The 23937-nt window shown below is 36.7% G+C and overlaps 1 protein-coding gene across 2 annotated transcripts in view; it reads right to left on the bottom strand.

Moving 5' to 3' along the window:
• The window catches only part of BMP5 (bone morphogenetic protein 5), a 54120-nt gene extending 34101 nt beyond the window's left edge, over nucleotides 1–20019 (bottom strand). For both annotated transcript variants that reach the window (XM_053938486.1, XM_053938487.1), the window contains exon 1: nucleotides 19536–20019. In XM_053938486.1, the coding sequence (XP_053794461.1) occupies nucleotides 19536–20019 (484 nt within the window). The remainder of the gene's footprint in view (nucleotides 1–19535) is intronic.
• Nucleotides 20020–23937: the final 3918 nt, after the last annotated feature.

Genomic DNA, 23937 nt, shown 5'->3' with positions numbered 1-23937 from the left:
TATTTTGGAAAAGTGGTCTTCTTTTACACCAAAATAAAATATCATGTACTGATTTTCATTAAGAAAACTATTTATTTTAAGGAAAAAAAAAAACTAAAAAACACCAAAAGCACTTATATAGATTTATAACAAGTAATCAGTATTTTAGAAATTCGGCTATAAATACCTGATTGTGTTGACTGAGCTAAAAAATATAAAAACTGCTAGCAATGAGTTTAGGTCACTGTGCATGAGGGATTGTTAGATGTGCTCTTTCATTAGTGATTAGCTCCACACTGATATGTGCTCTTCCTGAGGATGCTGGTGTGTGGCTATGACACATAGGCAAAGTGAAAGCTGCTTTGAGAAAAGGGTAACAAACCAAAGATATGCTGAAAGACATGTTATAATAAGCTGATTTTACAGTATAACATCCCAGGATGCCAACGGGCTTCACAACAGTGAAATTAATGTCACTTTTTAACTACTAAATATATGTTCCAAGGCAAAATGGAGTCTTACAGACCTGTGTAACTATAAAGTGTCATTTACACTAATCTCACTGAATTTCACTGTTTGACTCTAAATTCTTTGTGTAAGTACTAAGTAAACCAGTCAGTTTTAATCACTCCAAGGTGATAAAGTTTACAGTAAGCTGATACACTACAAACGACACTCATTTACATCTTGAATATAATGAAATGATAGTTTATCTGCAGTGAACACTGGTGGTTATCTGACCAAAACAGGTCAAAGGTTCCAGGCATTTTTCTCCTGAAATTACTCAGTGCTGCCTCTAATGACTGATAATTGAAAGCAGAGACTGGAAATATCAAATGTGGTAGGTGACAGATAAGCAACAGATTAATGCAAGTACTCTGTTACAGGACACTGAAAGGTCAGAGGCCCTAGGAATTAGCTATTGTGCTACTGTGAAAAGACAGACATCAAATAGCTGTTACCCCATTCTTGCTCTTCTCTCTCTCATTCAAATTCCAGTATCAGAGATGAGACTGTTTAGAGTCACTCACCTTTCATAAATTAAGGCAACAAATGTTTTGTAGGGTGTGTGGAAAGGTGAAAAATGACTCCAGAGAAGCATACAGGGTTAAAAAAAACAACCAACAAAATAAAATAGCTATGCTAGGTGCAACTATTTTAATTAAGTGCATCTGAGAGAAGTTAAGGACATTCATCAGAATGTCATTCTCAGTTGAAGAGAGACCAGATTACAGATTCTAAAATATATATATTGATATTTTTTAAGCTTTGTAACTTTTTTGGCTTGTAAAAAATGAGTGTCAACTTTAGAAAATCACTTTATCTGGGAAAGCATACCTTTCATTTTTTCACCCTGGCAGTCCTCAAAATGTAAAATCTAGTTAATATTGAAGTAAGTGGCAGCCATTTCATTCTGCTCATTGGCCTTTGAATGAGGATTCAAAGGCCAATGAGGATTCTTCTAGAAAAGGTTTTAAATCAGGTGGACTTTTAAAGTCCAAGAATGAAGAAAAATAACTTCCCAAAGTGGTGATTTAAAACCAAAAAAGCAGCAGACTATGATTCTACTTCTCTAAGCACTACTGCTTTACTAGGTTAATCTGTTTCTTAGAATGGTAAGTTTCCTGATCTGAACTCACGGAATCTATTTTGAGTTAGACATTGAAATTGAAAAAAACAGTCACCTGCCCTTAAAGCATTGCTTTGGACACCGGAGATGGCCGCCTGATACAGTCAGTGGAGAGACAATTCTGTTTGTTAAGGGTCAACTGTCTTGGACCAGTGAGTAAACAGAACAAAGGAGTTTATTTACATTTCCCCTTTGGTCCACTGCAGCTCCAGTGGATAGTCCTTGCTCAAAGGACAGTTCAATCCTTATCAGCTGATTTCAATGACTGGATCCTACCCGCCAGGATGCCAGTCGCCCAGCAATGGGACATCCTGAGCCATTCCACAAAAGAAATGCAGGAGTTGAGGGCCAAAATGAGAATGAAATGGGTTGTTGTTCCCACATCTGACTTCTTTTTATTTTTTGACATTAGACATTTACCATTTACATTACCATAATCATTCATCTGAGTGTTTTAACTACAAAACTTCCCCATTGCATGTCTTCCACTTAGGATGAAGTAGTTGTCACCTCAGAAACATGATGGGATGGCTTGCACAACTAAAGTGCTGCTAAAAATAGCTATGAACTCTTGAGAAGGGATAGGCAAGGAAGGAGAGGCAGTGAGGTAACCCTCAACACCGGGTGAGTGTTTATAGGTAAGAATCAGAGGGAAGGCAAATGGCAGATATCCTGGTAGGAGTTTGTTATAGACCATCCAGCCAGGATGGAGAGGGAAATGAAATGTTCTACAAGCAGGTGGGAGAAGTCTCCCAGTCGCCAGCCCTTGTTCTCATGGGGGACTTCCACTTACCAGATATCTGCTGGAAATACAACACAGCAGAGAGAAAACAGTCCAGGAAGTTCCTGGAATGCATGGAACACAACTCCCTGACACAGCTGGTGAGGGATTCAGCTAGGAAGGTGGACATGCTGCTAGTGAACAGAGAATCACTGGTGGGTGATGTGGTAGTTGGAGGCCTCTTGGGCACAGCAAACACAGAATTATGGACTTTTAATGGAGTTTTTAATTCCTGAAGAAGTAAGGTAGTGAGTCAGCAGAACTGCTCCTCTGGACTTCCTGAGGGCAAAGTTTTGCCTGTTTAGCAGGTTGGATGTCAGAGTCCCTTGGAAGGCAGACCTGAAGGACAAAGGAGTCCAGGAAGCATGGACATCCTTTACGAGAGAGATCTGAAAGACCAGGAGCAGGCTGTCCCCATGTGCCAAAAGACCAGCCAACAGGGAAGAGGAGCAACTTGCCTGAACAAAGAGCTTTGGCTAGAAATCAGAAAAAAAAGGGGAGTTTATGCACTTTGGAGGAAGGGGCAGGAAATCAGAAGGACTACAAGGATGCATGAGGTTGTGCAGAGAGAAAATGAGAATGACTTGTCAGTGAATGTTTAGTACTTGGAGTCAATGATCTTAAAGGCCTTTCTCAATATAAATGTTTCTATATAAAAAATGTAGGCAGAGGTTGAAAATAGGAGTCCCCAAAATTACATTCCACACATACCCTATCTTAGACATGAAAGTCATTGTCAGAAACTTAATCTACATTCAGATCCCCTTCCAACTGGAGCAAAGCTGTTTCCTTTATCAGTGGGGATTTTGCTTAATTAGAAAGGGCAAGTCTCAAGATTTTTTTTTTTCATTGCAACAGTTCTGTTTCTTAAAAACTGATTTATTGCAGTACTTTTTATTTGAGTTTCTCTGCATTTATTATTATGTATTTAAAGTAATTATATATTTACAGATGTGGTTTTGAAATAATAATGTAAATTACTTCCACATGAAACTTTCTTTTCAAAACACAAAGAATAAAGTTTCACCAGTCATGTGCAGAAGCTAGATACACTGCTGTAAATTTAGTTATTTCACTAAATCCTTTATTTTCAGGTCAGTTACTGACATCAATGAGCAACATTTTCCTATTTTGTTTACCAAAATTAGAGGCAGTTTGAAAATTGTTTGATAAAATACTGTGCAGTTAGTGACAGTTTTAATAAATGAAATACTTATTGAATCCAAATTTTTAGTAGTTAAATATCCCATCTATAATTGAACAGACTTACTGAACTGTATAAATTGCATAGTAATTCAAATCAAAATAAAGTCAATGAAAAAACCTTCAACAATGGCAATATAAAGCAAGAAGGAAAAGAGAAAGCATAATAAAAAAATCAAACCAACAAAAACCGATTGCCTTTTTTCAAAGCAAATATTTCACTTATTGGTTTTCTTTCTTTAACCCTCAAAGAAATGCATTTCAATATCCCATACTTTATAAAAAAAAAGAAACTTAGACTGTATTAATGTATTTTAATAAAGCACTTAGTATTACATCTTATGAGAGTGCTGTTCTATTATTAAAATGTTCATTTCTTCATTTTGTTATTCGAGTCAATAAGCTCTCATAGATCCTTGCAATTAACAAAACACATTTAAGAAACTCCACATAGTGTAAAGACTAAAATATTATTAAGGTGGACTTTCAAATTATGTGATTTCTATTTTCTAATCCCCTCAAAATGTACATGCAATGTTATCACTTCAGTAAGTGATAGACAGTACCCAGGTAAATAAAGCAAATTATATATCCATGCTAGAATATAAGTGAATATGTAAAAGGGTAAGTTTCTTCTTTTTTTTTTTTCATGAATTATTTTAAGAATTAGAACTCAGTTAATAGTTAAAAGCTTCCAGCATTCACCATGAGAAGGAAAGAGTTCCCAGAAACCATGTAACAGTTCCTGCCAGCAACTTTTATAAGCAGATACCTAAAGAAATGCCTCAATCAAAGAGGCATAACTGGGTTTGGCTTTCTCACACACAATCTCCCAGGTGATCTGGACACTGTAAGATTACCAATGATACTTTCTTGTTACTCTACATTAAAATATGGAGTGAAGCAGAAGTTTTAATGAAATTGCTGGTCTTCATTCAATAGCCAATGTTTTGTTAAAAATTTCATTGCTAAACATGTGTTATTCATTCAATTTACTCTTCTTCCAAGTCAAATGCACTTGCTCAACAAGTCAAAACAAGTGCTGCACTGCAGCTGGTCCAATGATAATTAAATGCTGGAAGGCTTTCAGTTGTTGATACAAAATAAGTGGGAAAGCAACACCCTGCTTTTCTTATGCTGCCTTGAACCTGGCCAAAACAAGAGGAGAAGTAACCAGACAAAGAGATTGAGTTTTAGAAATGAATAGAACTTTGAGAGTCTAAGTTTGGGTACTACCACAATCCTATCATAAAAGATAGTTGGCAACATGATTCCTCGAAGTCTCCTTTTTCTGATGGTTTTGACAGTATAATGCCCTGTATCTTTCAACCTGACAAATGCAAATCTTTCACTCCAGTTGCTCAGCTGTAGCACGAAGCACAACAAAAGATACAACTCCACATATGTGCTATTTAATCTTTAATAAGTAAGGACCTTTGTTGTTTCGAGACATACCATATTACAAAGGCACTCCAATCACAAATACATGTTAATCTAAATCTACTAGATTTCTGATTGTGTTCAGTTTCATCAGTGATAAATAAATCTTTACTTGGAAAAAAAGAGCTCATCAAAGATCCCTCTATTACGTCGTTCTGAGCTAATGCATAGATAAATTAGCTAATCCTTACACCACCAAGCCTCAGGTTGCTAATTTTGCCTGCTGTTTTCAGTGATGGTTATTTTGCCTCACCTTTGGCAAAGCCAGTAAATTTTGATACCGTCTGTCAATAGACTTCCATTTTTTCTCACATTTAATTCTGTTTTTCTATAATCACAGATCATCACAAAGAAAACTAGCAATTATTGCCAGGTTTCTGACTGTGTGTGAAAGTCAGGATGTCAGATCAACACAACCTCAAGGTTAACAAATGACAGAAAAAAAGATCCCTCTTGGGTTCAGCTGCAACTGAATAGAAACAAAAGTTATACCTCTGGGATCCAATGGTCAGAAAATAGGTGTAAGTTATAACTGTTTTGACACTGTAAAAGTATACAGATGGAACATAACTTCTGAGGAGGGTGAAAGGGCATATATCATCATAGGGCAACTGGCAGGGGAGGAAAGGCTAAACATTAAAGTGCACTCTATCTTCTCACATCTCCTTAGTTTCTGCTTATGTTAACCCTCTGCTCACTTCCAGCCACAGGTGGCGTGTCAGTCTACCATTTAGCATTCATGCATGTTGTCTGATAAACTCCATCTATTTTCTGCTGTGGAATTGGTTGGAAATACTTCCATGGAAGTTGTATTTGAACTCTAAACTGGAAATGGCTGGATAGGCAATATTTTCTGCTTACTCTGTGCTCACATCTGAGTATTTTAACGTTACCCATACCCATTAACACTGACCAAACATTCCATAAAAACAGTCCAGCTGTAACAAGGATAAGGAAGAAAGCCCTCAAGAACATCTCATTTAGAGAGTAAAAGGCTTCTTTACATATAAGAAATCAAAAAATTTTGCTATGCTATACTATAGACGGATATTAAATGCAGTTGCAAAAAATAGCTGCTCACAGGCCGTGCACTTAGTTATTATGTCAGCTTGGCTCAAATAACATCAGGAGTCCTCTGATTTATGCTTCAGTTGCACAAATGTATACTGGGCTAATCACTATACTAAGTCATCACCTTACAATTAAAAATGTAAGGAGAGCAAGCTTCATCTTTTATAATCTGTTGGCCCTTATTTTGCAGGTTTGTCTTGCACACTCTTGCTGTTTTCCAGCACCAAGGACCCACCTAGGAGAGCCTAAGCAGTGGTGCTGAGAAACAGAGCAACGGGGCCAGAAGCACAGCAGGGGCAGGCCCTCACAGACATTACACTGGAAGAAAAAAGGAGGAAGATGAGGAGGAAGAGCAGATAGGATACTGGCCAGGGATGGTGAGGAATAGCATTTTCAGACAGCAAGTTTTAACAGTCAGTTTGGGATATGATTGTGGTTTTAACAGCTTGTTAATATGGATACAAATGTACCCTCTCCTCTGTAGCTCTGTCAGTCTAATCTGACCATGATTTATTCTCAGAGAGATAATTTCACCCCCATATGGAATAAGTCCCCTCAAAAAGAAGGAAAAAAATTTGGATTTTTTTTTTCCTGAAACAAGTTTAAAACTTACCAAAGTTAATTATCATTTTGACCCTCTTTCTGGGCAGAAACTCACTGATGGTTAGTGAATAAAATACCTCTAGGTTGGTCACCCAGCATTACACCCGCACTGCCACAGGAAAGAAAAATAATCTTCAGAAACAATGTGAAGAGCTCAGATTAACTCTAGGTAACAGGACAGTAGGTCGTGATCCCTCATGGTAGGTTCTTTAGTACAGACTTGGGGACAGCGATACAGGAGACTCAAAATGACATAACAAGCAAGAAACTAATTTCCAAAGTAGAAAGTATGACATTTTGAGCACAGAGTACTGTTCATCCAACAGTTGTCTGATGCAAGATCGTCACACCTCTCCAAAAAAGACCCAATGATTGATGTCAAAGACAAGAGTAAGGTCCTGCTTCTTTTTAGCTACTCTGTCACAGAGTCACAGAGAGGCTGTGTTTGGAGGGTACTTGAGGAGGTCATCTGCTCCTGGCTCAGGCACAGCCACCTAGAGCTGGTTGCCCAGGACTGTGGACATGCTTGTAATATTTCTGCATTTTCAGTTTTACTCCACCTGGGACTGCATTTCTCATATTCCTCACGCAGTTACTTACAAACACAATAACTGAGCTGGCTGTAAAGGTATCTACAATCACGCTATAGGTGTAACACTTCTCTGGAACAGCAAAGGTGGTCTCCTGGAGCTTGCACACTGCTGAGCTGAGGTGGCCCAGACAAAACTTTTGTGTCTTTCTGAGCAGAAGGTAAGAATGAGCAGGTAGTGGGAACCTGACCTGCAATCTTTTTGGTACAACACCACTAAGAATATTTCACATGCATTTTGCAGGAGCTGATCAACCTTTGCCCAAGCTTGTGCTAAACCTGTGTTTCCACTAGGTTTAGAAGTGACAACTGCTCTAATCTTTGGGGATAGACTTAGTTCTTTTATCAAGCAAAAAAAACCCCATTTGTCAATCTGGAAGCATCACAGTCTCATCTTTTGGAGACATGTTTTCATTCCCATTTTGATGAAAACATGATCCCTACCTGCAGACAAGGAGAAGCAGCATGATTTAATGGAGGCTGTGGTAAATCTCACTGATATAATAATGCAATGTTAATGATATGGTGATACTTTAATAAAAGCAGCTTCATTACTGTACAGCAGCAGATGGTAATGCAAACACAGCATGAACAGGTCATAACTTGCTTGGCAGCTGTGCCCATGGAGCCAAGATTTCAGTTCATGAATGTGCCTGTGTACCAGTTCCAGGTGAGCGATGAACGCCTCTTGGACAAGGTCTCCCATGCTAATAAGCACATCTTTTGTGTTTGGGTGTATAAGGATTACATACAAATATGGTGCAAGCAGAACACAACTGCTGGGCAATCAAAATAATGGCAATATGCTGTTAATGACATTAGTCTCTTCATTCAGAGCCAATGAATTGCATTCTGAGCATGAACTTGAACTAATTGACCTTAAGATTAGCTCAGTTGGGCAGAGCATGGTGCTAATATGACCAAGGCTGGGGGTTCAATCCCCATATGGGCCATTCACATAAGAGTTGCACTTGATTCTTGTGAGTCCCTTTCAACTCTGAGTATTCTATGATCTGTGTCTCAGAATTTACTCCACAGCATAAATTGCCTCTGTATTTTGCATTAACACATATCTGTATTTTTATAGAAAAATATATATGTACACATATTTTATAAAATTATAAATATATTTAAGATATACTTACTTAAATTAAAAATTTGATATACTTAAAAATGCTTTCCTTGTAAATGTGATCTCATTATTATATACAGCCTCATTAAACATGATTATTAATTCAATAGTTTAAGATGTGATGAAAAAAAAATTACCTTTTGAAGAACCATAGTTGATAGCTATAGGATATAATATAGGAGATAACCAAAGAATTAAAGAGAAAACTTCATTCCGAAAAAATATGTAATTTTAAATTACTGTGATATACAATACTGTATAGTGTCACATTATACTACCTCTCAAAATTCTGAAAAATAAATCAGCCCTTCCTGAATGCCATCATATTTAATTGTATTTTCAGGTATATTTTCTATTGCTTAACACCCAAGGGTATTTAAAAATATGATCTTTTGAATACCTTACTATTACACCCAGCAAATTCTGTGTTTTACTTTTAATCATATATGCTTGTAATTTAAATCAATACACAAAAAAACATTTAACTGTGTAAAAGCAATTGTGTCTAGTTGAACTATAGGTTTAACCTTTGCAACATGAAAGACAGTACAGAGTTTTAGCTTTCACAATAGTGTTCAGTCCACGGTGACAACCATGGGCAGTACTGCATCAGCCAAAGAGCTCACAGAACAGCCCTAAGTAACTTATCTTTTTTATCTAGAATTTGACTCACGCTGGATGATAAACCATTGCAATAATGCCATAATGATGTACAATTAACCACTACAAACAATTAATTATCTATGGCACTTCATTCTGCAAGAAGTCTATTGATCACTGTTATAATAAAACGAAATTGAACGTATATTCTTTTGCCTTGCCTTAAAATTTTAGGACGAGATTTTCACCTGGTAATTTTATAGCTTCTATTCCCTTTTTCCTTAATGTATTTTAGGAAATCAAGTTTAAGTTTTCTACAAATTTGTGGAAAGTAAGCTATGGAACAACAACAGAAAAGGATATATATATATATATATATATATATATATATATGTATATATCTCATCACTAGTCAGTAGAAAAGTTATATGGTCATTGTCATATGTTTCAAAAGTTGTCAACTGTATGAAAAGCATCGTAAAATAAAAAGTGCTTGAAGTTGCTTTCTGAGCCTTTAGAGTGACCATTTGCAAGACCTGCAGTTCTTTCTGGATGTTGATTTGTTCTAATTTTTGTTTTTCTACAGCTGCAGGGGATAATTGCTGATCTTTAATGAAACCTTAGATGTGCTCATAAATCATAAATGCACAAAAAAAATCTCATAGGAAATATTATGTAAGTCTCAAAAAACTCGTGGGAACTGACAATTCTATGGAAGCATAAGAAACTGAAATTTTGGAAAACTACAGAGATATCATTTGTGGAAACAGAGGCTACTCTCTTTTATATCATCAGATGTGAACTTCAGCCTTTGCAGTACTGTTGATATCTCACTTCTTTCTTGATCTCTTTGGAGAAACATCCAAGCTGTTAGTCAGAGGGGAGAAGCCCTTCTCAGAACAAAAAAAAAGTGTGATTTTATCCACAGAAGTACCAACGATCCTAAATGGAAAAGGACTCGTTTAAGGATCTAATTTTGCCATCGACTGGACAAGCCACAGCTCTCATTAGCCTGACTACAAGATTACTCAGCACCTCATACCACTGAATTCTGCTGCCGTTTTTGTCTTCAGGTCTTTGGAGCAGATCCATAAACTCGCCTCCTTATTTCAAAATGTTACAACAGGATGTAATTAAGTACAATTAACAAGGAGGTCAAATGGTCATCTGATAAACAGTGGTCCAAACAGGCAGCTTGAAAGGTCAGGGCTGTTAAAGCCACATAGTATTGATGGGAAAGAATATCATGATTTAAGGGGGAAAAAATTCCAGTGACTAAAACTGAAGAGATTTACATGCTTTCTATATTACATACACAAAGCCATGCACACAGACTGATATGCATGCACGCATGACTCACAGAGACACAAACCTATATTCTGAGAACAAGAGCTAAGCTAGCCACACTTCCTCTCTTCATTACACCAGAACACAAATCTCAGGTTTGGTGCCTCTTTTTCATTTTCATTATTTTGTAAACTGTGTTTTAAGAACAGCAAATTTGTCGCCCTTATAGAAGAGCCTTTTTTAGCACTTTCTAAAATAAAATTTGAGATCACCATGATGAAATGCAAGGTGTTGTGAGGCTTTTAGAAGCAAAGTATTTTACAGAGCACCCAGCCAGAGTAAAACACAAGAAGAAAGCTGTAACAGTCCTCTGCAACTTCAAAGAATGACAATGCACAGAAGAGAAAATGAACGCAGGAGTCTGTGCCTATCCTCATTTTATGGACTGGAAAACAGAGGCACACTGTTTTCATTCTCTATCTGAGGCTCTTCAGGATTTTCCTATTAGGTTGCGCTGATATTTCACTCACTGACTCAGCTGGGGATGGGACTGACTCACTGCAAAATCTTTGCATACATTTAATTTTCATGTATGAGGCAGCAAGGTAACCTGGTCAGGAGCAGCAGATTAACCTTTGGGATCACTGACATGTTATGACTTGTAGTTTTTGACAAATATTCCAGCTGAGCTAACCTTGGGAACAACCTTCCCAGAGCTATGTTCCTACTGGATCTCCACCATCATAAATCACCCCAAAGACTACAGCTGTTATGGGATTGTACACTGGGCTTGGACTTGCTCCCACAGTGATATCATCCACACTACTGTTCTCCCACTCTTTCAATTTCTCAGCTAGTGTTTTGAAAACTGTGCCATCAGAATCCCATGGCTCTAGGCACCAGATACCATCTGCCCACTGCTCCAAAATCAGATTCCCTGCTCATACAGTGCTCCTGCTCCTTCTTGTTCTAAGGCCTAGAACAAAACAGAAAACATATTTTTTCCAGAATTTTCTTCTTTGACAGAACAGAATTTAACACCTCTACGATCAAAAATTATGCCATTCACAACTGAAAAAGTCCAATAAAATGAATTTTTGAATTTATTTTGCAGCATCATATAGCTGCATACCTTATGCGTATTTCCCCTCCGTTTTAAAATAATAAATGTTTTAAATGGATATGCCTAGCCAAATTCCTCTTAATTTACAATAATTACTCTGGAATAGGGGGACAGCTTTACCAGATCATATGAATTTAACTTCATTAATTTGACTACAGTCAAATACCTGGGATTAAAACAACAACAATTTCATTTAATTGACCCTGTCAACAAAGGGATATAATGACAGAATCATCAAAGTTGGAAAAGACCTTAAGGTTCTCATGGAGTCTGAATAAGTGATATTGTTAAGTCAGATAAAGATAAACCTTACAGAAATTTCAGCTGTTCAAATTTCTTCCTCATCCTGATTCTCCTTGAAAATGAAAATTACATGGAATTTTGCTTCTGCAAAGTCACTGGTTATTAGCTACAGATGCATATCATGAACCAGCACTAGCTGTCCTGGTTAGTTTTCTAGGATCTGACTCATTAACAATTTTTGCCTCAGTTTGTCTTGAATTACAGTGGAAAAAAAAGTAGAACCACATTTTGATAAGGTACCACATGTGCCACATGTGTATTAAGTGGCATAGTAGTGGTTAATAAAGCCAGGCTCTTGATCTATTGCACCAGAATAATTGCTCAAAAAGAGCTGGGAACTAAACACCAAAATTCACCTCTTGAAGCATCTCTCAATAACTGGGAAATTTCCGAGTGGAAAGCTGAGCTACAAAATCTTTCCTTTTCTACTTTTATTACAGTCATGTTTTGTATAGAAAAAAAATCGTAATTCAGTGCAAAACACAAACCAGCTCTTGCTTGGTGTACCCCACCCACAAACTTAAATAATGTAGTTGTCAGGGTTGACAGGTTCTGCCTGCTGTAGCATTTCTGTGTTTTATAGGAAATTTTAACCAGGGTGTTATTTTAAGAGATGAGCAAATGGGGAAACCCCATGGCCTAGCCAATAAATATGAACTTTAGGTGCAATGGAGCACTCATAAATATGACTCAGAACAAGGGGATTCATTGTTTCTCCTGACCCCTCTTAGCTGCTTCTCTGATCTCAACCTCTGTGTGCGTCATGGCAGCCCTCATCCTTTAACCTGCGGTTTTTAAAAGCAGCTCCTAAGTTATTTACGGCTGCAAACGTTAGTAGCCCGTCTGTGTACTCCCGGCACACACATACCCAAGGGTGGGGGGAGCTGCATTTTGTTTTGCAAGGAATGAAAAGGTTTGCCTGGGAAGCCAAGTGCCTGGGGAGTATGAGGTAGCTGCTCTGCCGCAAGGGATTCAGAAGAAAAGTGCTCCCTTTGCCTTCAAGGCTTACTCAGAGAAGAAACCCACACCTGCGCTAATTTTGCTTCTCATTTGCATGGCATCTCTCTTTGTCATGCTCTTTGCTCTTTCTCCATCTGCATTCACCTTCTCCCTACCATGGTGAACTTCCACTTTTGTAATCCTACTAGCATGGGAAATGCTCCAGTGCTGCAACATCATGCTCCACAGAGGAGCAGGACTAAATCTCCCAGCAATTTCTGCAGAGGCTCTTTCTCTGTTGTGAACCTTTCCCATGCCCATCAGGTCTGTATCTAGCCCCTGCACGTTGGCTGCTGCCTACTGAGTAGAGGGATGTCCTCCTTCTAAAGCCCAGCCTGTGCTTTGCCGCTTTTCTGTCGTGCCTGCTCTCATTCCTTCCCTCTCCATCTCCCGCACTGTTGCCTGGACTCACCACTTCTCTGCCTTTAATCCTTTCTACAGTCAAATGCCACTGACATAAAACTAAAGTTCAGTGACCCTCCCTAGGCAGCAGGGGTTAGAGACAAGGGAAAGGACAAGGAGGAGAGGATAGGGAAAAGTGTGGGAAATAATTATAAAGTCTGGTAGCAGCCAGAGCTCTCCTGAAGCCCTGGGGAGCCTTTCTTTAGCTGGAGGCTGCAATTGGCACTTCATAAACTGTTCATTCTCAGCTATGTGGAAACACCAGACGACACCTAGAATGATCAGACTGCAATCAATCATTTTTTTCCAAATTCTATTAGTTTGTGGGCCTATGAAAGCAAGCTGAAAGGAACTGCCATGGCTAAAAAGAAAAGAGAAAGGAACTGCCTCTGTCATAATTACCTCCATAACTCAGGCAGTAAGTAGGCAGGTAGCCACAGTAAAATTCTTTGTATAATTTAACATTCAGAGAAAATAATAACAGGAGCAATAAGTGTGGGAGATGACATAGATGCCAAAGTTGTCCAGTTATCTTAGAAAACAACCCAGCTTTTAGGGAGAGAACCAAGATGCTCTCTATCCAGTCCATGGCAGGATTCCTCCCCTAATACTCTCCACACAGAGATGTCTCCACAAGCCTGCCTCTTTCTCTTTCATGGTTAGCCAGAGTCACTGCCAGATTGTGTTTTCCTGGGAAAATATGCACTGTACAATACATACAATCCCCAAAACCCCACCCAAAGTCTGTGTTTAGTCTGGAAAGGAACACTTTCTAAAGAAGAAGCGGAACTGGGTTAGCCGTTCTTCCCAATGGGAAAAATATTAATAATAATATATATTTTTATATATCCATACATATATATAGCTTTTCACCATGCACGTCTAACCATCTGCTAAATCAGTTTCTCTTCAGTTATCTGCAAATTCTTTCAAACCTGTCGGCAAGGAGAGTCAGACAGTTTTATACCCCAGTTAATGGAGAGCTTGACATTTTTTTGGCCGGCTAGATACAATAATTTACTTGGATTTAAAGTGTTAACTTTGGCAAAAAAATTAATTGACAGTTATAAAAACATTATTTTGTTAGATGATATTTATGGATCACACAAACCTATTTTGAGGTAGAGCTATATAGTTCTTAAGATTCATGTAACTTGAGAGATTTCAAAGGAAATATAAAGTATTTCAATATAAAACAACAAATGTAGTGTAATTCAGAAAAGGGATATGGAGAATATTTCTTTCTAAAAATTAAAAGCAATCTCCAAAAACCTACTCTGCCATTGCACAAAAATTGGTTAAAACTCAAATGAATTGTAAGTATTGGATGAGGATTTTTAGCTCATGTTATCCTATGAGTAAATAGAAGACAAACAAAAGTATTTTGCAAAACGTTGTCTTAGTATTTAATTTGATCATAGAAAATTATTTCATAATTCATAGTTATTTCTAAAGACTAACTTTACTAGGTCACATGAAATTTATTGCATTCACTCACTGGGTGATAAAACTTTAATAAAGGGAAAAAAAAGTCTTAGAATTTCAAGATGTCAAGTGATGCCTACTTTGGATAAAAATTAAGTGAGACCTCCTTGATCCAGTTTGCTCTAAATGTTATGTAAAAGAGTGAAAAACAACACCTTATTGACGTGGGGTTGCCATTGAATAAAAGATTCAAAAACGTTTTCTCATTTTTCTCAGTATTGATCCAATTCCACAATAGACATGGGGTCTATTTGTAATTTAACAAATTTTATCTTTGCAATAGCATCCCTCTGTTCAAGGCAAGATAATAATGCTCTTTCAATCACTTCAGCTAAGGCTGTGTCAATATTTTCATTAGAAGCCTGCGTTTATACACTAAAACTGTACCACAGCCAACAAAATTCATGTACGGTTAAAATTAAGACAGCAGCATCTGAAATCCTGTGGAAAAGAAAGAAAGTGTGCTCATTCCTAAGTTTAGGAGAGAAGTTAATGACCCTGAGGTCTTTTGCATGTATCCTTCAAACCCCTTCCTCAGGTCCTGGCATTTTATAGCTTAACACACCATATTCCTTGCTGATGATATGTTAGCTGTGAGTGGAAGGTTGTAGAAACTGAATTAGTTTAATTTAAGAAATGAGCTACTAGGTATGCTCAGGGTCTAATTGCAGTAAGGAATCCTTTCTTTTTTTGTGTGTAACAAAAATATATCTTTACAGGTATTTGGTGTGGATTGATGTACTGTAGGTTTCTCAAAGTAGCTGTAAAATTTGTTCTATACCATGTTAACATTCTCCAATGAACACAATGGGCTATAAATCTTTTGAATTTATATATTTACTTAATGATTCAGGTTTTAAAGAAGCATATAATCTGTAAAACAGTGTTCAAAGTTGGGATAGAGAAGCTGGAGAAATATGAACAGTCTTCTGTGCCTCAGACAAAATTTCCATTGATTTCAGTGTCTGGTTTACAACTGAACACAGCACGTGTGGTTTCAAAATTATTCTAAGATTGTGGAATTATTCACATTGTCTGTGAAGAAGAAAAAATGTCTTTCTGGGGTACACTAGTTACTTTAAAAATCTCAGTAACTATTGTATCCTTCTTAGTACACGCACATCAGGGGTAACAAATTTTATTGTGATCTTCACATTAAAGTTTTTGAAATTAATTTTATATGCTAAAAAAGAAAACATAACAGAAAACCACAAAATCAGATATATATCTCCCATTTTATGGAATCTTCATATTAATTAACAGGAAAATATGAAGAAAGCAAACGGGTTTGCCTAGCAAAAGAAATAAACTGTTAGGAGAAAAATTAATAGACGTGTTGTAAAAAAAAAATGAAAATACAGACCATTTCAATGGCATGAGAAGGAACACCTAAGTATAGTGGATTTAATGATCACTTTGATGATAATGGAAAAATCAGTATTTGAAATGTTTAAATGTAGTTTACAAAAGGGCTTCTGTTTTTCCAAGCCTCATCCATGTAGATCTATTTTATTCAATCCCCCTCTTTTTGTAAGAGGTGAAGAGTGGGAACACTAACATTTATCTTAAGAAAGTTCTTCCCTAACTAAATTTTGAGTGAGCAAAAAGTGAGTTGGACTGCATAAGTATTATTTGCCTGTTCTCTGGGGAATGGGGTATCCTATACATGTCATTTTGGGAGACCAGCCAAAAAAGAAGATGCCAGAACACTAAAGAGTCGGGGTTTTGCAATAATACAATAAAATTATACTAGGATAAAAAACACCCAGTCAGGAAAACAAAGTTCTGAATTTGAAGGTGATATAATCAGATCTTTGAAAATCCCAGTGTGTTTAGTGGAGGATTTATTCTTTGACTGCTGGACCAAACCCAGTTAACTCCTCTGTTACACTCATCAATATTTATGGCGAGTTGCCAACACACACAGTCTTATACAAAACACGAGACAAGACAAAGTCTCTGTCTTGTTGTATCTTTCAAGAAAGAAAGAGATGGAAATTCTGATATAAATTCCAGTAGAAAGAGCAGGTGTTTACAATTTTAACTTCAGGAGAAGTAAATGCATTCTTATTTTTCTTCCTGGTTGCTTGACAGAATTATGATTGCAGTTCCCTTGATAATTATTTTCTAAATTTGTTTTTGAAAGTGAGGTATTTGCAGCTCCAACAGGTTGGGGTTTTAATCAAAGTTAGCATATGAGTTTAAATTTTTATTCTTTAATATAAAATTATTTGCTTTTGTCTATTTTTCCATTACTTTTTAGTCTTTTTCAGTCTTTTCAATTCTTATGCTTAATAATTTCTATCCAACATCTCAGCTACATATTTCTTGTTTCAATATATATGTCTTAAATTGTTATAACTGGTACAATTATATACAAAAGTTTCAATTTAAAATATTGTGATGATTAATAGAGTTTTATAATTACACATTATGTAATTAATGGTGTGCAAGTATGAACATGGTGAATACTATTTTCAGAGCAGATTTCTTTGATGCAAGTTGTCTGGGGCTTCAATTCTAAATCCATTTGAGTTATTACTGTGCTGCATCAGCATTTATTGATTTTAAGGTACAGCATTAGCATTCACTTATCACTGCATATTTTTCCCCATTCTCCATTAAAAGAGCTTGCCCTCATCTGTCACAATCTCATACTGCATAAATCATATAAAATGGCTACTTGTTTCCATGATTTATTTCATTTTTATGTTAATTATACTGAAACATAGGATTGTTTAATAAAAATGTTGAAGCTAATCTATATTGGTCATCAATATTTTTTACGCATTTTATGCTGTGGAATGTGTGATATACCACAGTATCCAACCTGTATGGAAGGGTATTTAAAGTGAATTAGGATTTAAACTAACTTAGAGCTGAGACACATTTTAATTTTACAGATGTCAAATCAAACCTGATATTTCCACAGTATTTTGTTATAAGTGAATGCGGTCTATTAATATTAATCACTAGAAAAATACAGCATCTCAGCCCCAGTTTTCACAGTTTTGAAACATAAGGTAAGCTTTAGCTCCTCAGAATTACTTTCTTAAGGCAGCACTGGCATCCCAATAAAATAAGACAATTATTAGAAAATTCCTACCCAAGGTAAGAGACTCAGTGGAAACTTGAGTTCTTCCAGAGAAGGTTTTTGTCTGGGAAAGCACAGTAGGATCAGCCTAGGACATATCTGACTCTGAAACTTCAAAGACTTCTACTCATTCACTGCAAGAAGTCCTATTGTAATCAAAGATATTTCTGAAATCAAAGGCTAGGTCTCATGTAAATAGTGCTCAGGGATGCTGATGGAATGGTCCCTGATATATTTACAGAGGGTACTTCTCAGGACACACAAGCAAAATTTTTGCAGGATCAGTGTCTTGACTAATGCTAAGAGCATTTCTGATTTTTCTGTATAACTTTGCTATTTGAAATTCAGCTGACTCCAGATGCTCTGGGTAAATCAAGGCACCCAATGTTAATTTAAAAATAATAAATGAGCAATATATAACTGTTTCTTAGTGATAAGGAATGCACATTCAAAAAACAGATTCCATTTCTTTCCTAACCTGCTGTTTCCGGAGCAAAAACAAAAAGCAAATGTATTCAGAGGTGTGGACATCTGTTACTCTTAAGGAAAAAGATCTCAGACTTGAACACCTCCTTGTCAGCCAAATAATTGATGAAAAGTGATTTAATTATTATGCCAAATAAACTCTAGAGTGTTACTTTCCTAGAATTTTAGTATTTGGAGTATTAGTATTTACTAAAAACCTGGTAGACATAAAAAATACAGAATGTGTGAGATAAAATGAGGGTATTTTGGAACATGTGCCGCTGTTAAAAAGTTTCTACAGAAAGTATTACCCTGGAAAACAAGAGTTCATCAGAATTTGTACCGGCTTATTGTGAAACTTCAAGTTTTCAATTAAATCTCTTGCTATTCTGGTCCAATGAGAAGTGGATTTTTAGCCAAATTTATGAGTTCTGCAGCATTTCAAGCACTTATAAAAATACTAAATGGATTTCTTGAATTATTTGCAGCTTTCTAGATTACATTTAAGTTGTGCTTTAGTAAAGAAATCTGTAACTGCTTTTTTCTCCTACAAAGAAACTGGCAAGCGTGTTTATTACACTCAGAAGCCAATATAATTTAGTTTTATCAGGTTTTGTATCTGAATTTATATAATTTTCAAAAGCATTCTTTACTTGCATGTTTCTGGTGTTTAATACTCTACTTGTCATTTAATTTATTTATGACAGAGAAAATAAGAACCACTGTAGATTTTGAGCACCATTGCAGTATAATAAAACACAGCCTGTTGTTATTAAATAGAAATAACAAAAGAACAGCAACAGATTATTTAAAATCCAGCCATTCAACTAAAAAGATAATAAAATTCTGACTCTTAACAACAGAAAAAAACCCCACTAAATAACCTAAGAATTTTTTAATGGTTTAACTTTTCCCTTTTCATACCTTTCTAGGCTTTAAAATATTAACAACTGATGTTTGTTCATGTGTAAGCTTTAAGGAAAACACTGAGGGAAATAACTGAGCAATAGGCATAAGTGTTTGATTTTTAGAGATTTAAAAAAAAAAGGAGTTAGTTGGCCTAAGGCTAGAATTTTCATTACATCAATGAAAGAAAGAAAACAGAAGCCAGCAGAGGGAAGTTATAGAAACTGACTTTATATAAACAGTGAGAAAAATCTTTTTCCATGGCCACCTACAACGTAGCTACTTTACCATCCGTATGATTTTTCTTTTACCAGTGGCACAGCAGCCCGGGCTCAATCCTGCTGTTTTAGAACAGGTTACAGTTCGGCCGAGAGGTTTGCCCTTCACAAGATCAGGCTAACAGCTTGTCAGAGAGAGTAAAAACAAAAAATATTTCCACATACCTAAATTGACAAAGCTCATGACCATGTCAGCATCATTCAGAAAGTTGGTGTCGTGCAGGCTGTTTAAGGGAGGATTCTGTGTGGTCAGGGGGGTCATGCGAGATAATTGTATTCTCCGCGAATATCCGTTTGGAGAGGCAGGGTATCCTTTTCGTATCCCTCTGCTCTCCCCTGCCATTGATCCCTTTAGTGAATACTCCAGCTCCTCAGAATCCTCTTCATTTGTCATGGCATTATACAGGTCCAGCATGAAGAGGGGTGCAGAAGAAGCCTGCTTTCCTGGTGAAAATGGTCTGGGTCTGTGAGGTAAACCCAGGATAGAGAGAATCTCTCTCTGAATCTCCCTTCTTTCATGGTTCCGCAGCCTCCTGTAAATAAAACTCGAATGGACATGATTGTCTCCTAAACCTCCCTGTGCGTGACCCACCAGAACCCAGCAATTCCAGAGCAAGCCCACGAAAGCTTTGAGCGCAGTTAGGTTCATCTTTGAAAAGAAAAAGAACAAGGAAAAAAAAAAAAAAAGAAAAAACAACTTTTCTCCTACTTGTTCTGAGTTCCTATGAGGTCTGCTTTCCCAGTAGTTGAAAAACAAAATTTACCTATTCTTCATGTCAATGTCATCTCTAAACGTAACATCGTAACATCTTTGGTGATTCCTCTCCCCCCACCCTGTTTAAATATTATGGAATGTGTCAGGTTGCAGTTATTTCTAAGAAAGTTGAAATTCAGACTTCCAATTTTCCACTGTTGTTATCGTTTTTTCTGCATTTATGGAGCAGAAGACCAGTATTTTGTCAGCTGACCTAGGCATTCCTATATAAACCTTAGATAACCAGGTCTTTGGTGGGGAGCTGTATTAGCAAGAGATGTTCTTCTGACACATTGTAGTTCCCAGAGTAATCTTCCCTCGTTATTCTGAGTTCTTCTTACACCTTGCGCTCTTCCCAAGATAAAATCCTGAGTCACAGATTTGTCTTGATCTGTACCTTGGAGGTGTAACACATATTTGTCAGCAGCCTGGAGACAACTTTAACATCTTTTGAATCTCTTGAGTGTAAAGTAATTCTAAAGCATGTATTAATCAAATTAATGTGTTGCCATGAATTTACTTGCAAAAAATAACCTTCTGTAAATCCATTCAACCCTTTTCAGCTTCTGAACTGTTATTTCCAACTGTAGCAGGCACAAATATAACAGCTCTCTTCAAGAGAGATCTAAAGACTAATGTAAGCACAACCCTGCTGGGAAAGAAGAGGCTTCTCATTGTAATTTGAAACGGGTATAGCAAAAAAGTCCTTAACCCTTCTCTTGCCAGATAGAGCTTTAAACCTCTCCCCCTGTCTCTCCAATTTACAGTAACATACCTAATTTTGGCTAATGGCTGTTTTTTTGACAATAGCTTGCACAACCAATTTTAACTGTAACAATTTTAGGATATATAGATGGCATAATATGGAAGCTCTTGTGAGTCTCCTTATGAGTCTATGTTTTAGTAAACCTGAGTAGGAAACTCTCATAACAGACTAAAATAGCATCTCGCTAATTCAAGAAAAGTTTATGTTTTAGGCAAGTTTAGCTAACAAAGGTGATCTTTTTAATAAACTCTGTAGGGAATTTTGTCAGTGAGGCTTGACTCTTTTCTAAAAATGTTGCGAATGCAATCTGAATGAAAACAAATTTATTCAGCAAGCAAGATTTCAAATTGTGCACAACCAAGGCTGCAATTATGGTTATAGTCACAACTTTCATAAACTGTAATTTGCAATGATAATTTATTCAAAGTACATTTTTACTCATAAATTGCTATACTACTTTTCCCAGTAAATATGCAAAGTTAAAATTTAATCCCACAGCCTGTTATTAAGTTTTACTGAAGAAATAAGAATATTAAATAGATTTTAAAGCTGCAGCCCATGAAGTTAAGGTTCAGTGTAGAATTTTTTGACAGCAGGTAACTGGTATTTTCCTCTCACTTTCTCAAAATCACCGTGTTAAATTTCATACTGCTCAGATTATTGGTGGTCATTTTCCTTGCTGCTAAAATTTGCCTTTAGCCTTGAGGAGACTTTACTTTGATGAAGGGTAGGAAAAAGGGACAAAAAAGGGGTTTTGTCAACATGAAATTAGGGGGAAAAATTAGCTATATAAAATCCATCGCTTTGGGTTTTCCTTTACATGACACCTACTCAGCAAATCACACAGTCCTTGAGTAAACTTGGGAGTGTGACAGCAAGTATAGTCACACCCTAAGAAGCCAGGAACAATTTATCTAATATATTAAGCACAAACAAATTTTACACTCTAGTCCAGCCATCATCTAAATACAAGTGATTCTCTCTCATAAATCAGCACATGTAATGAACAATGCTTCTCCCAGTAAAGGATTTATCTCATGCTAGATCTGCCAAATTTGCACGAAAATTACAAAGATATTTAGCAAAAGTTTTGTTCTCCTTAGCAGAAGAGCAATCGCAATCAGAACACATTTTCTTTCCTCACTAAGGTGTTTCTTCAAAATCTATTTGTTAAAAGAAAAGTATTATTTCCTGGTTTTACTTCTTTTCATTTGTTCTGCTCAGTAAGTTACAATGATACATGAGACTTTACCATACATATGTCTTTTCTGAATTTGGCCATTGCATATCCTGCAACAAGATTTTTTTCCTCTTTTCCAGTAATATATTTCATTTTTTTCCCTAAGTATTCATAAAAGCCAGTGAATTGATTACTCAGAGGATTTAAGTCCTCAGCCCATCAGTATGTCCAGCAATAGAAATTTCCTATATTATGGCACTAGAAGTTCCAAATTAGTTACATTTTTTTTCATTAAAAAAGCCAAAAGTGCCTTTAAAGTCAAGGGTATTTTTATGTAGCAAACATCGTTCCAGACAGAAACGAAAGAACACATCTAAACTAGTAATCATATGTTTGATGAAAAGAGCTCCTGTTATTTTTTGATAGAACCACAGCCAAACAAGTAACATAAATACAAAACTTTTATTTTACAATAACTTGCACTACACTCAGGCGCCAAATGTCCTGGACTAGAACACAGAAATAAATTTTTTTAAAGTTTTTATTAATATAAACAAAAATGTCTTTTTGCATAAGCCTATATTCCATAAACACTCAGTCTTAGCATGGGTATTTCATACATGGCAGACACAGCTTTATAATTGAAAGTCTTTGCTAAAGAAGTGGAAGGTGTCTGTAATCACTGACAGACCCCATTTTGCATTTCCAACATGAAACAATGAACTTCTAAAGAAAAACTACCATGTACAATTTCAGCATGTCAGGATATACACAGATAGACCTTTCTTCCCCAGATGCTAAACCTGGTAGCAACATAGAAATCACCTGAACAGCCCTTACCCAGCCCCTCAAAATAAAAGGAAGACTAAAATGGCTCCAAAAGTGAGCTGCCCTTACGGATAGATATCTGAGAGAGGAGAACATAACCAGTGGTGCACCTGGAGAGCAGGGACTCAAGAGGCAGGAAAGCAGCAGAGCACCGTGCAGGCACCCTGGCAGTACAAGATAGGAAGCAGCTGCATGAATTCCTTAAACAATGTGGCATGTATGCACATGATGAGTGAATTCAGAGCTCACTACGTTTCTACTAATCTAAACAATGTTAGAGAAGATATCATAGGGGAAGTAATGAAACCTGGGAATCCGGATCTTGCCAATCTTGCATTCCAATGGATCACCATTCACTATAATGGTGAAAAAAGTTATAGCTACCCAGCAGACCACTGTAATCATTGAAGGTAGAAGTGGTTTTGTGGGCAATGCCCCCTACTCAAAAATATACAAAAATCAGTAGATGGCTTCTCAATGCAGAATCCCTTTGGTTCTCAATGTCACATCAATAGAGGGTGATTCCCCAGAGCAATGGTTCGCTGCAACTGTTCGGCAAATTAGGCTAAAATGCAGAACCTCTTCAGGACATTTGCAGTCTAAATCTGAAACATATGTATGCACACAGAATAATTCTGATGGCCCTTTCCCACCTTAATGACCAGCTAAATTTGACTTTCAGATCAATATTATGCATAAACAGATGAGTCAACATTAAGTCTGTTCTTGTACTTCCCTGCAAGGCTATTGCTGCAAAAAGTACCTGGAGAAAGACTCCTATAAAAAAGTTTCATGAGAGCTGGAGAATAATTAGTTGCTAAAGCTACAGATTCCCCAGCAAAAAGAAAGCAAGTAGTCTGAACATCTCCTGGGGGAGAAATGTGACACTGACACCATAATTTGGCAAACACTACCTGTATCCAAGTCAGATTTAGAGTGGTATGGACTGCGTGAGGTGTACATTTGAGACTTTGGACATAAGTATGCATACGTCCAAATGTTCCAAATGTCCGATCAAAAAAACTTGTATGATAACTTT

Source organism: Vidua chalybeata, chromosome 3, assembly GCF_026979565.1.
Source record: "Vidua chalybeata isolate OUT-0048 chromosome 3, bVidCha1 merged haplotype, whole genome shotgun sequence".
Classification (NCBI taxonomy): Eukaryota; Metazoa; Chordata; class Aves; order Passeriformes; family Viduidae; genus Vidua; species Vidua chalybeata.
The sequence above is the reverse complement of the archived record's forward strand: the minus strand, read 5'-3'. Positions and strand labels throughout refer to the sequence as shown.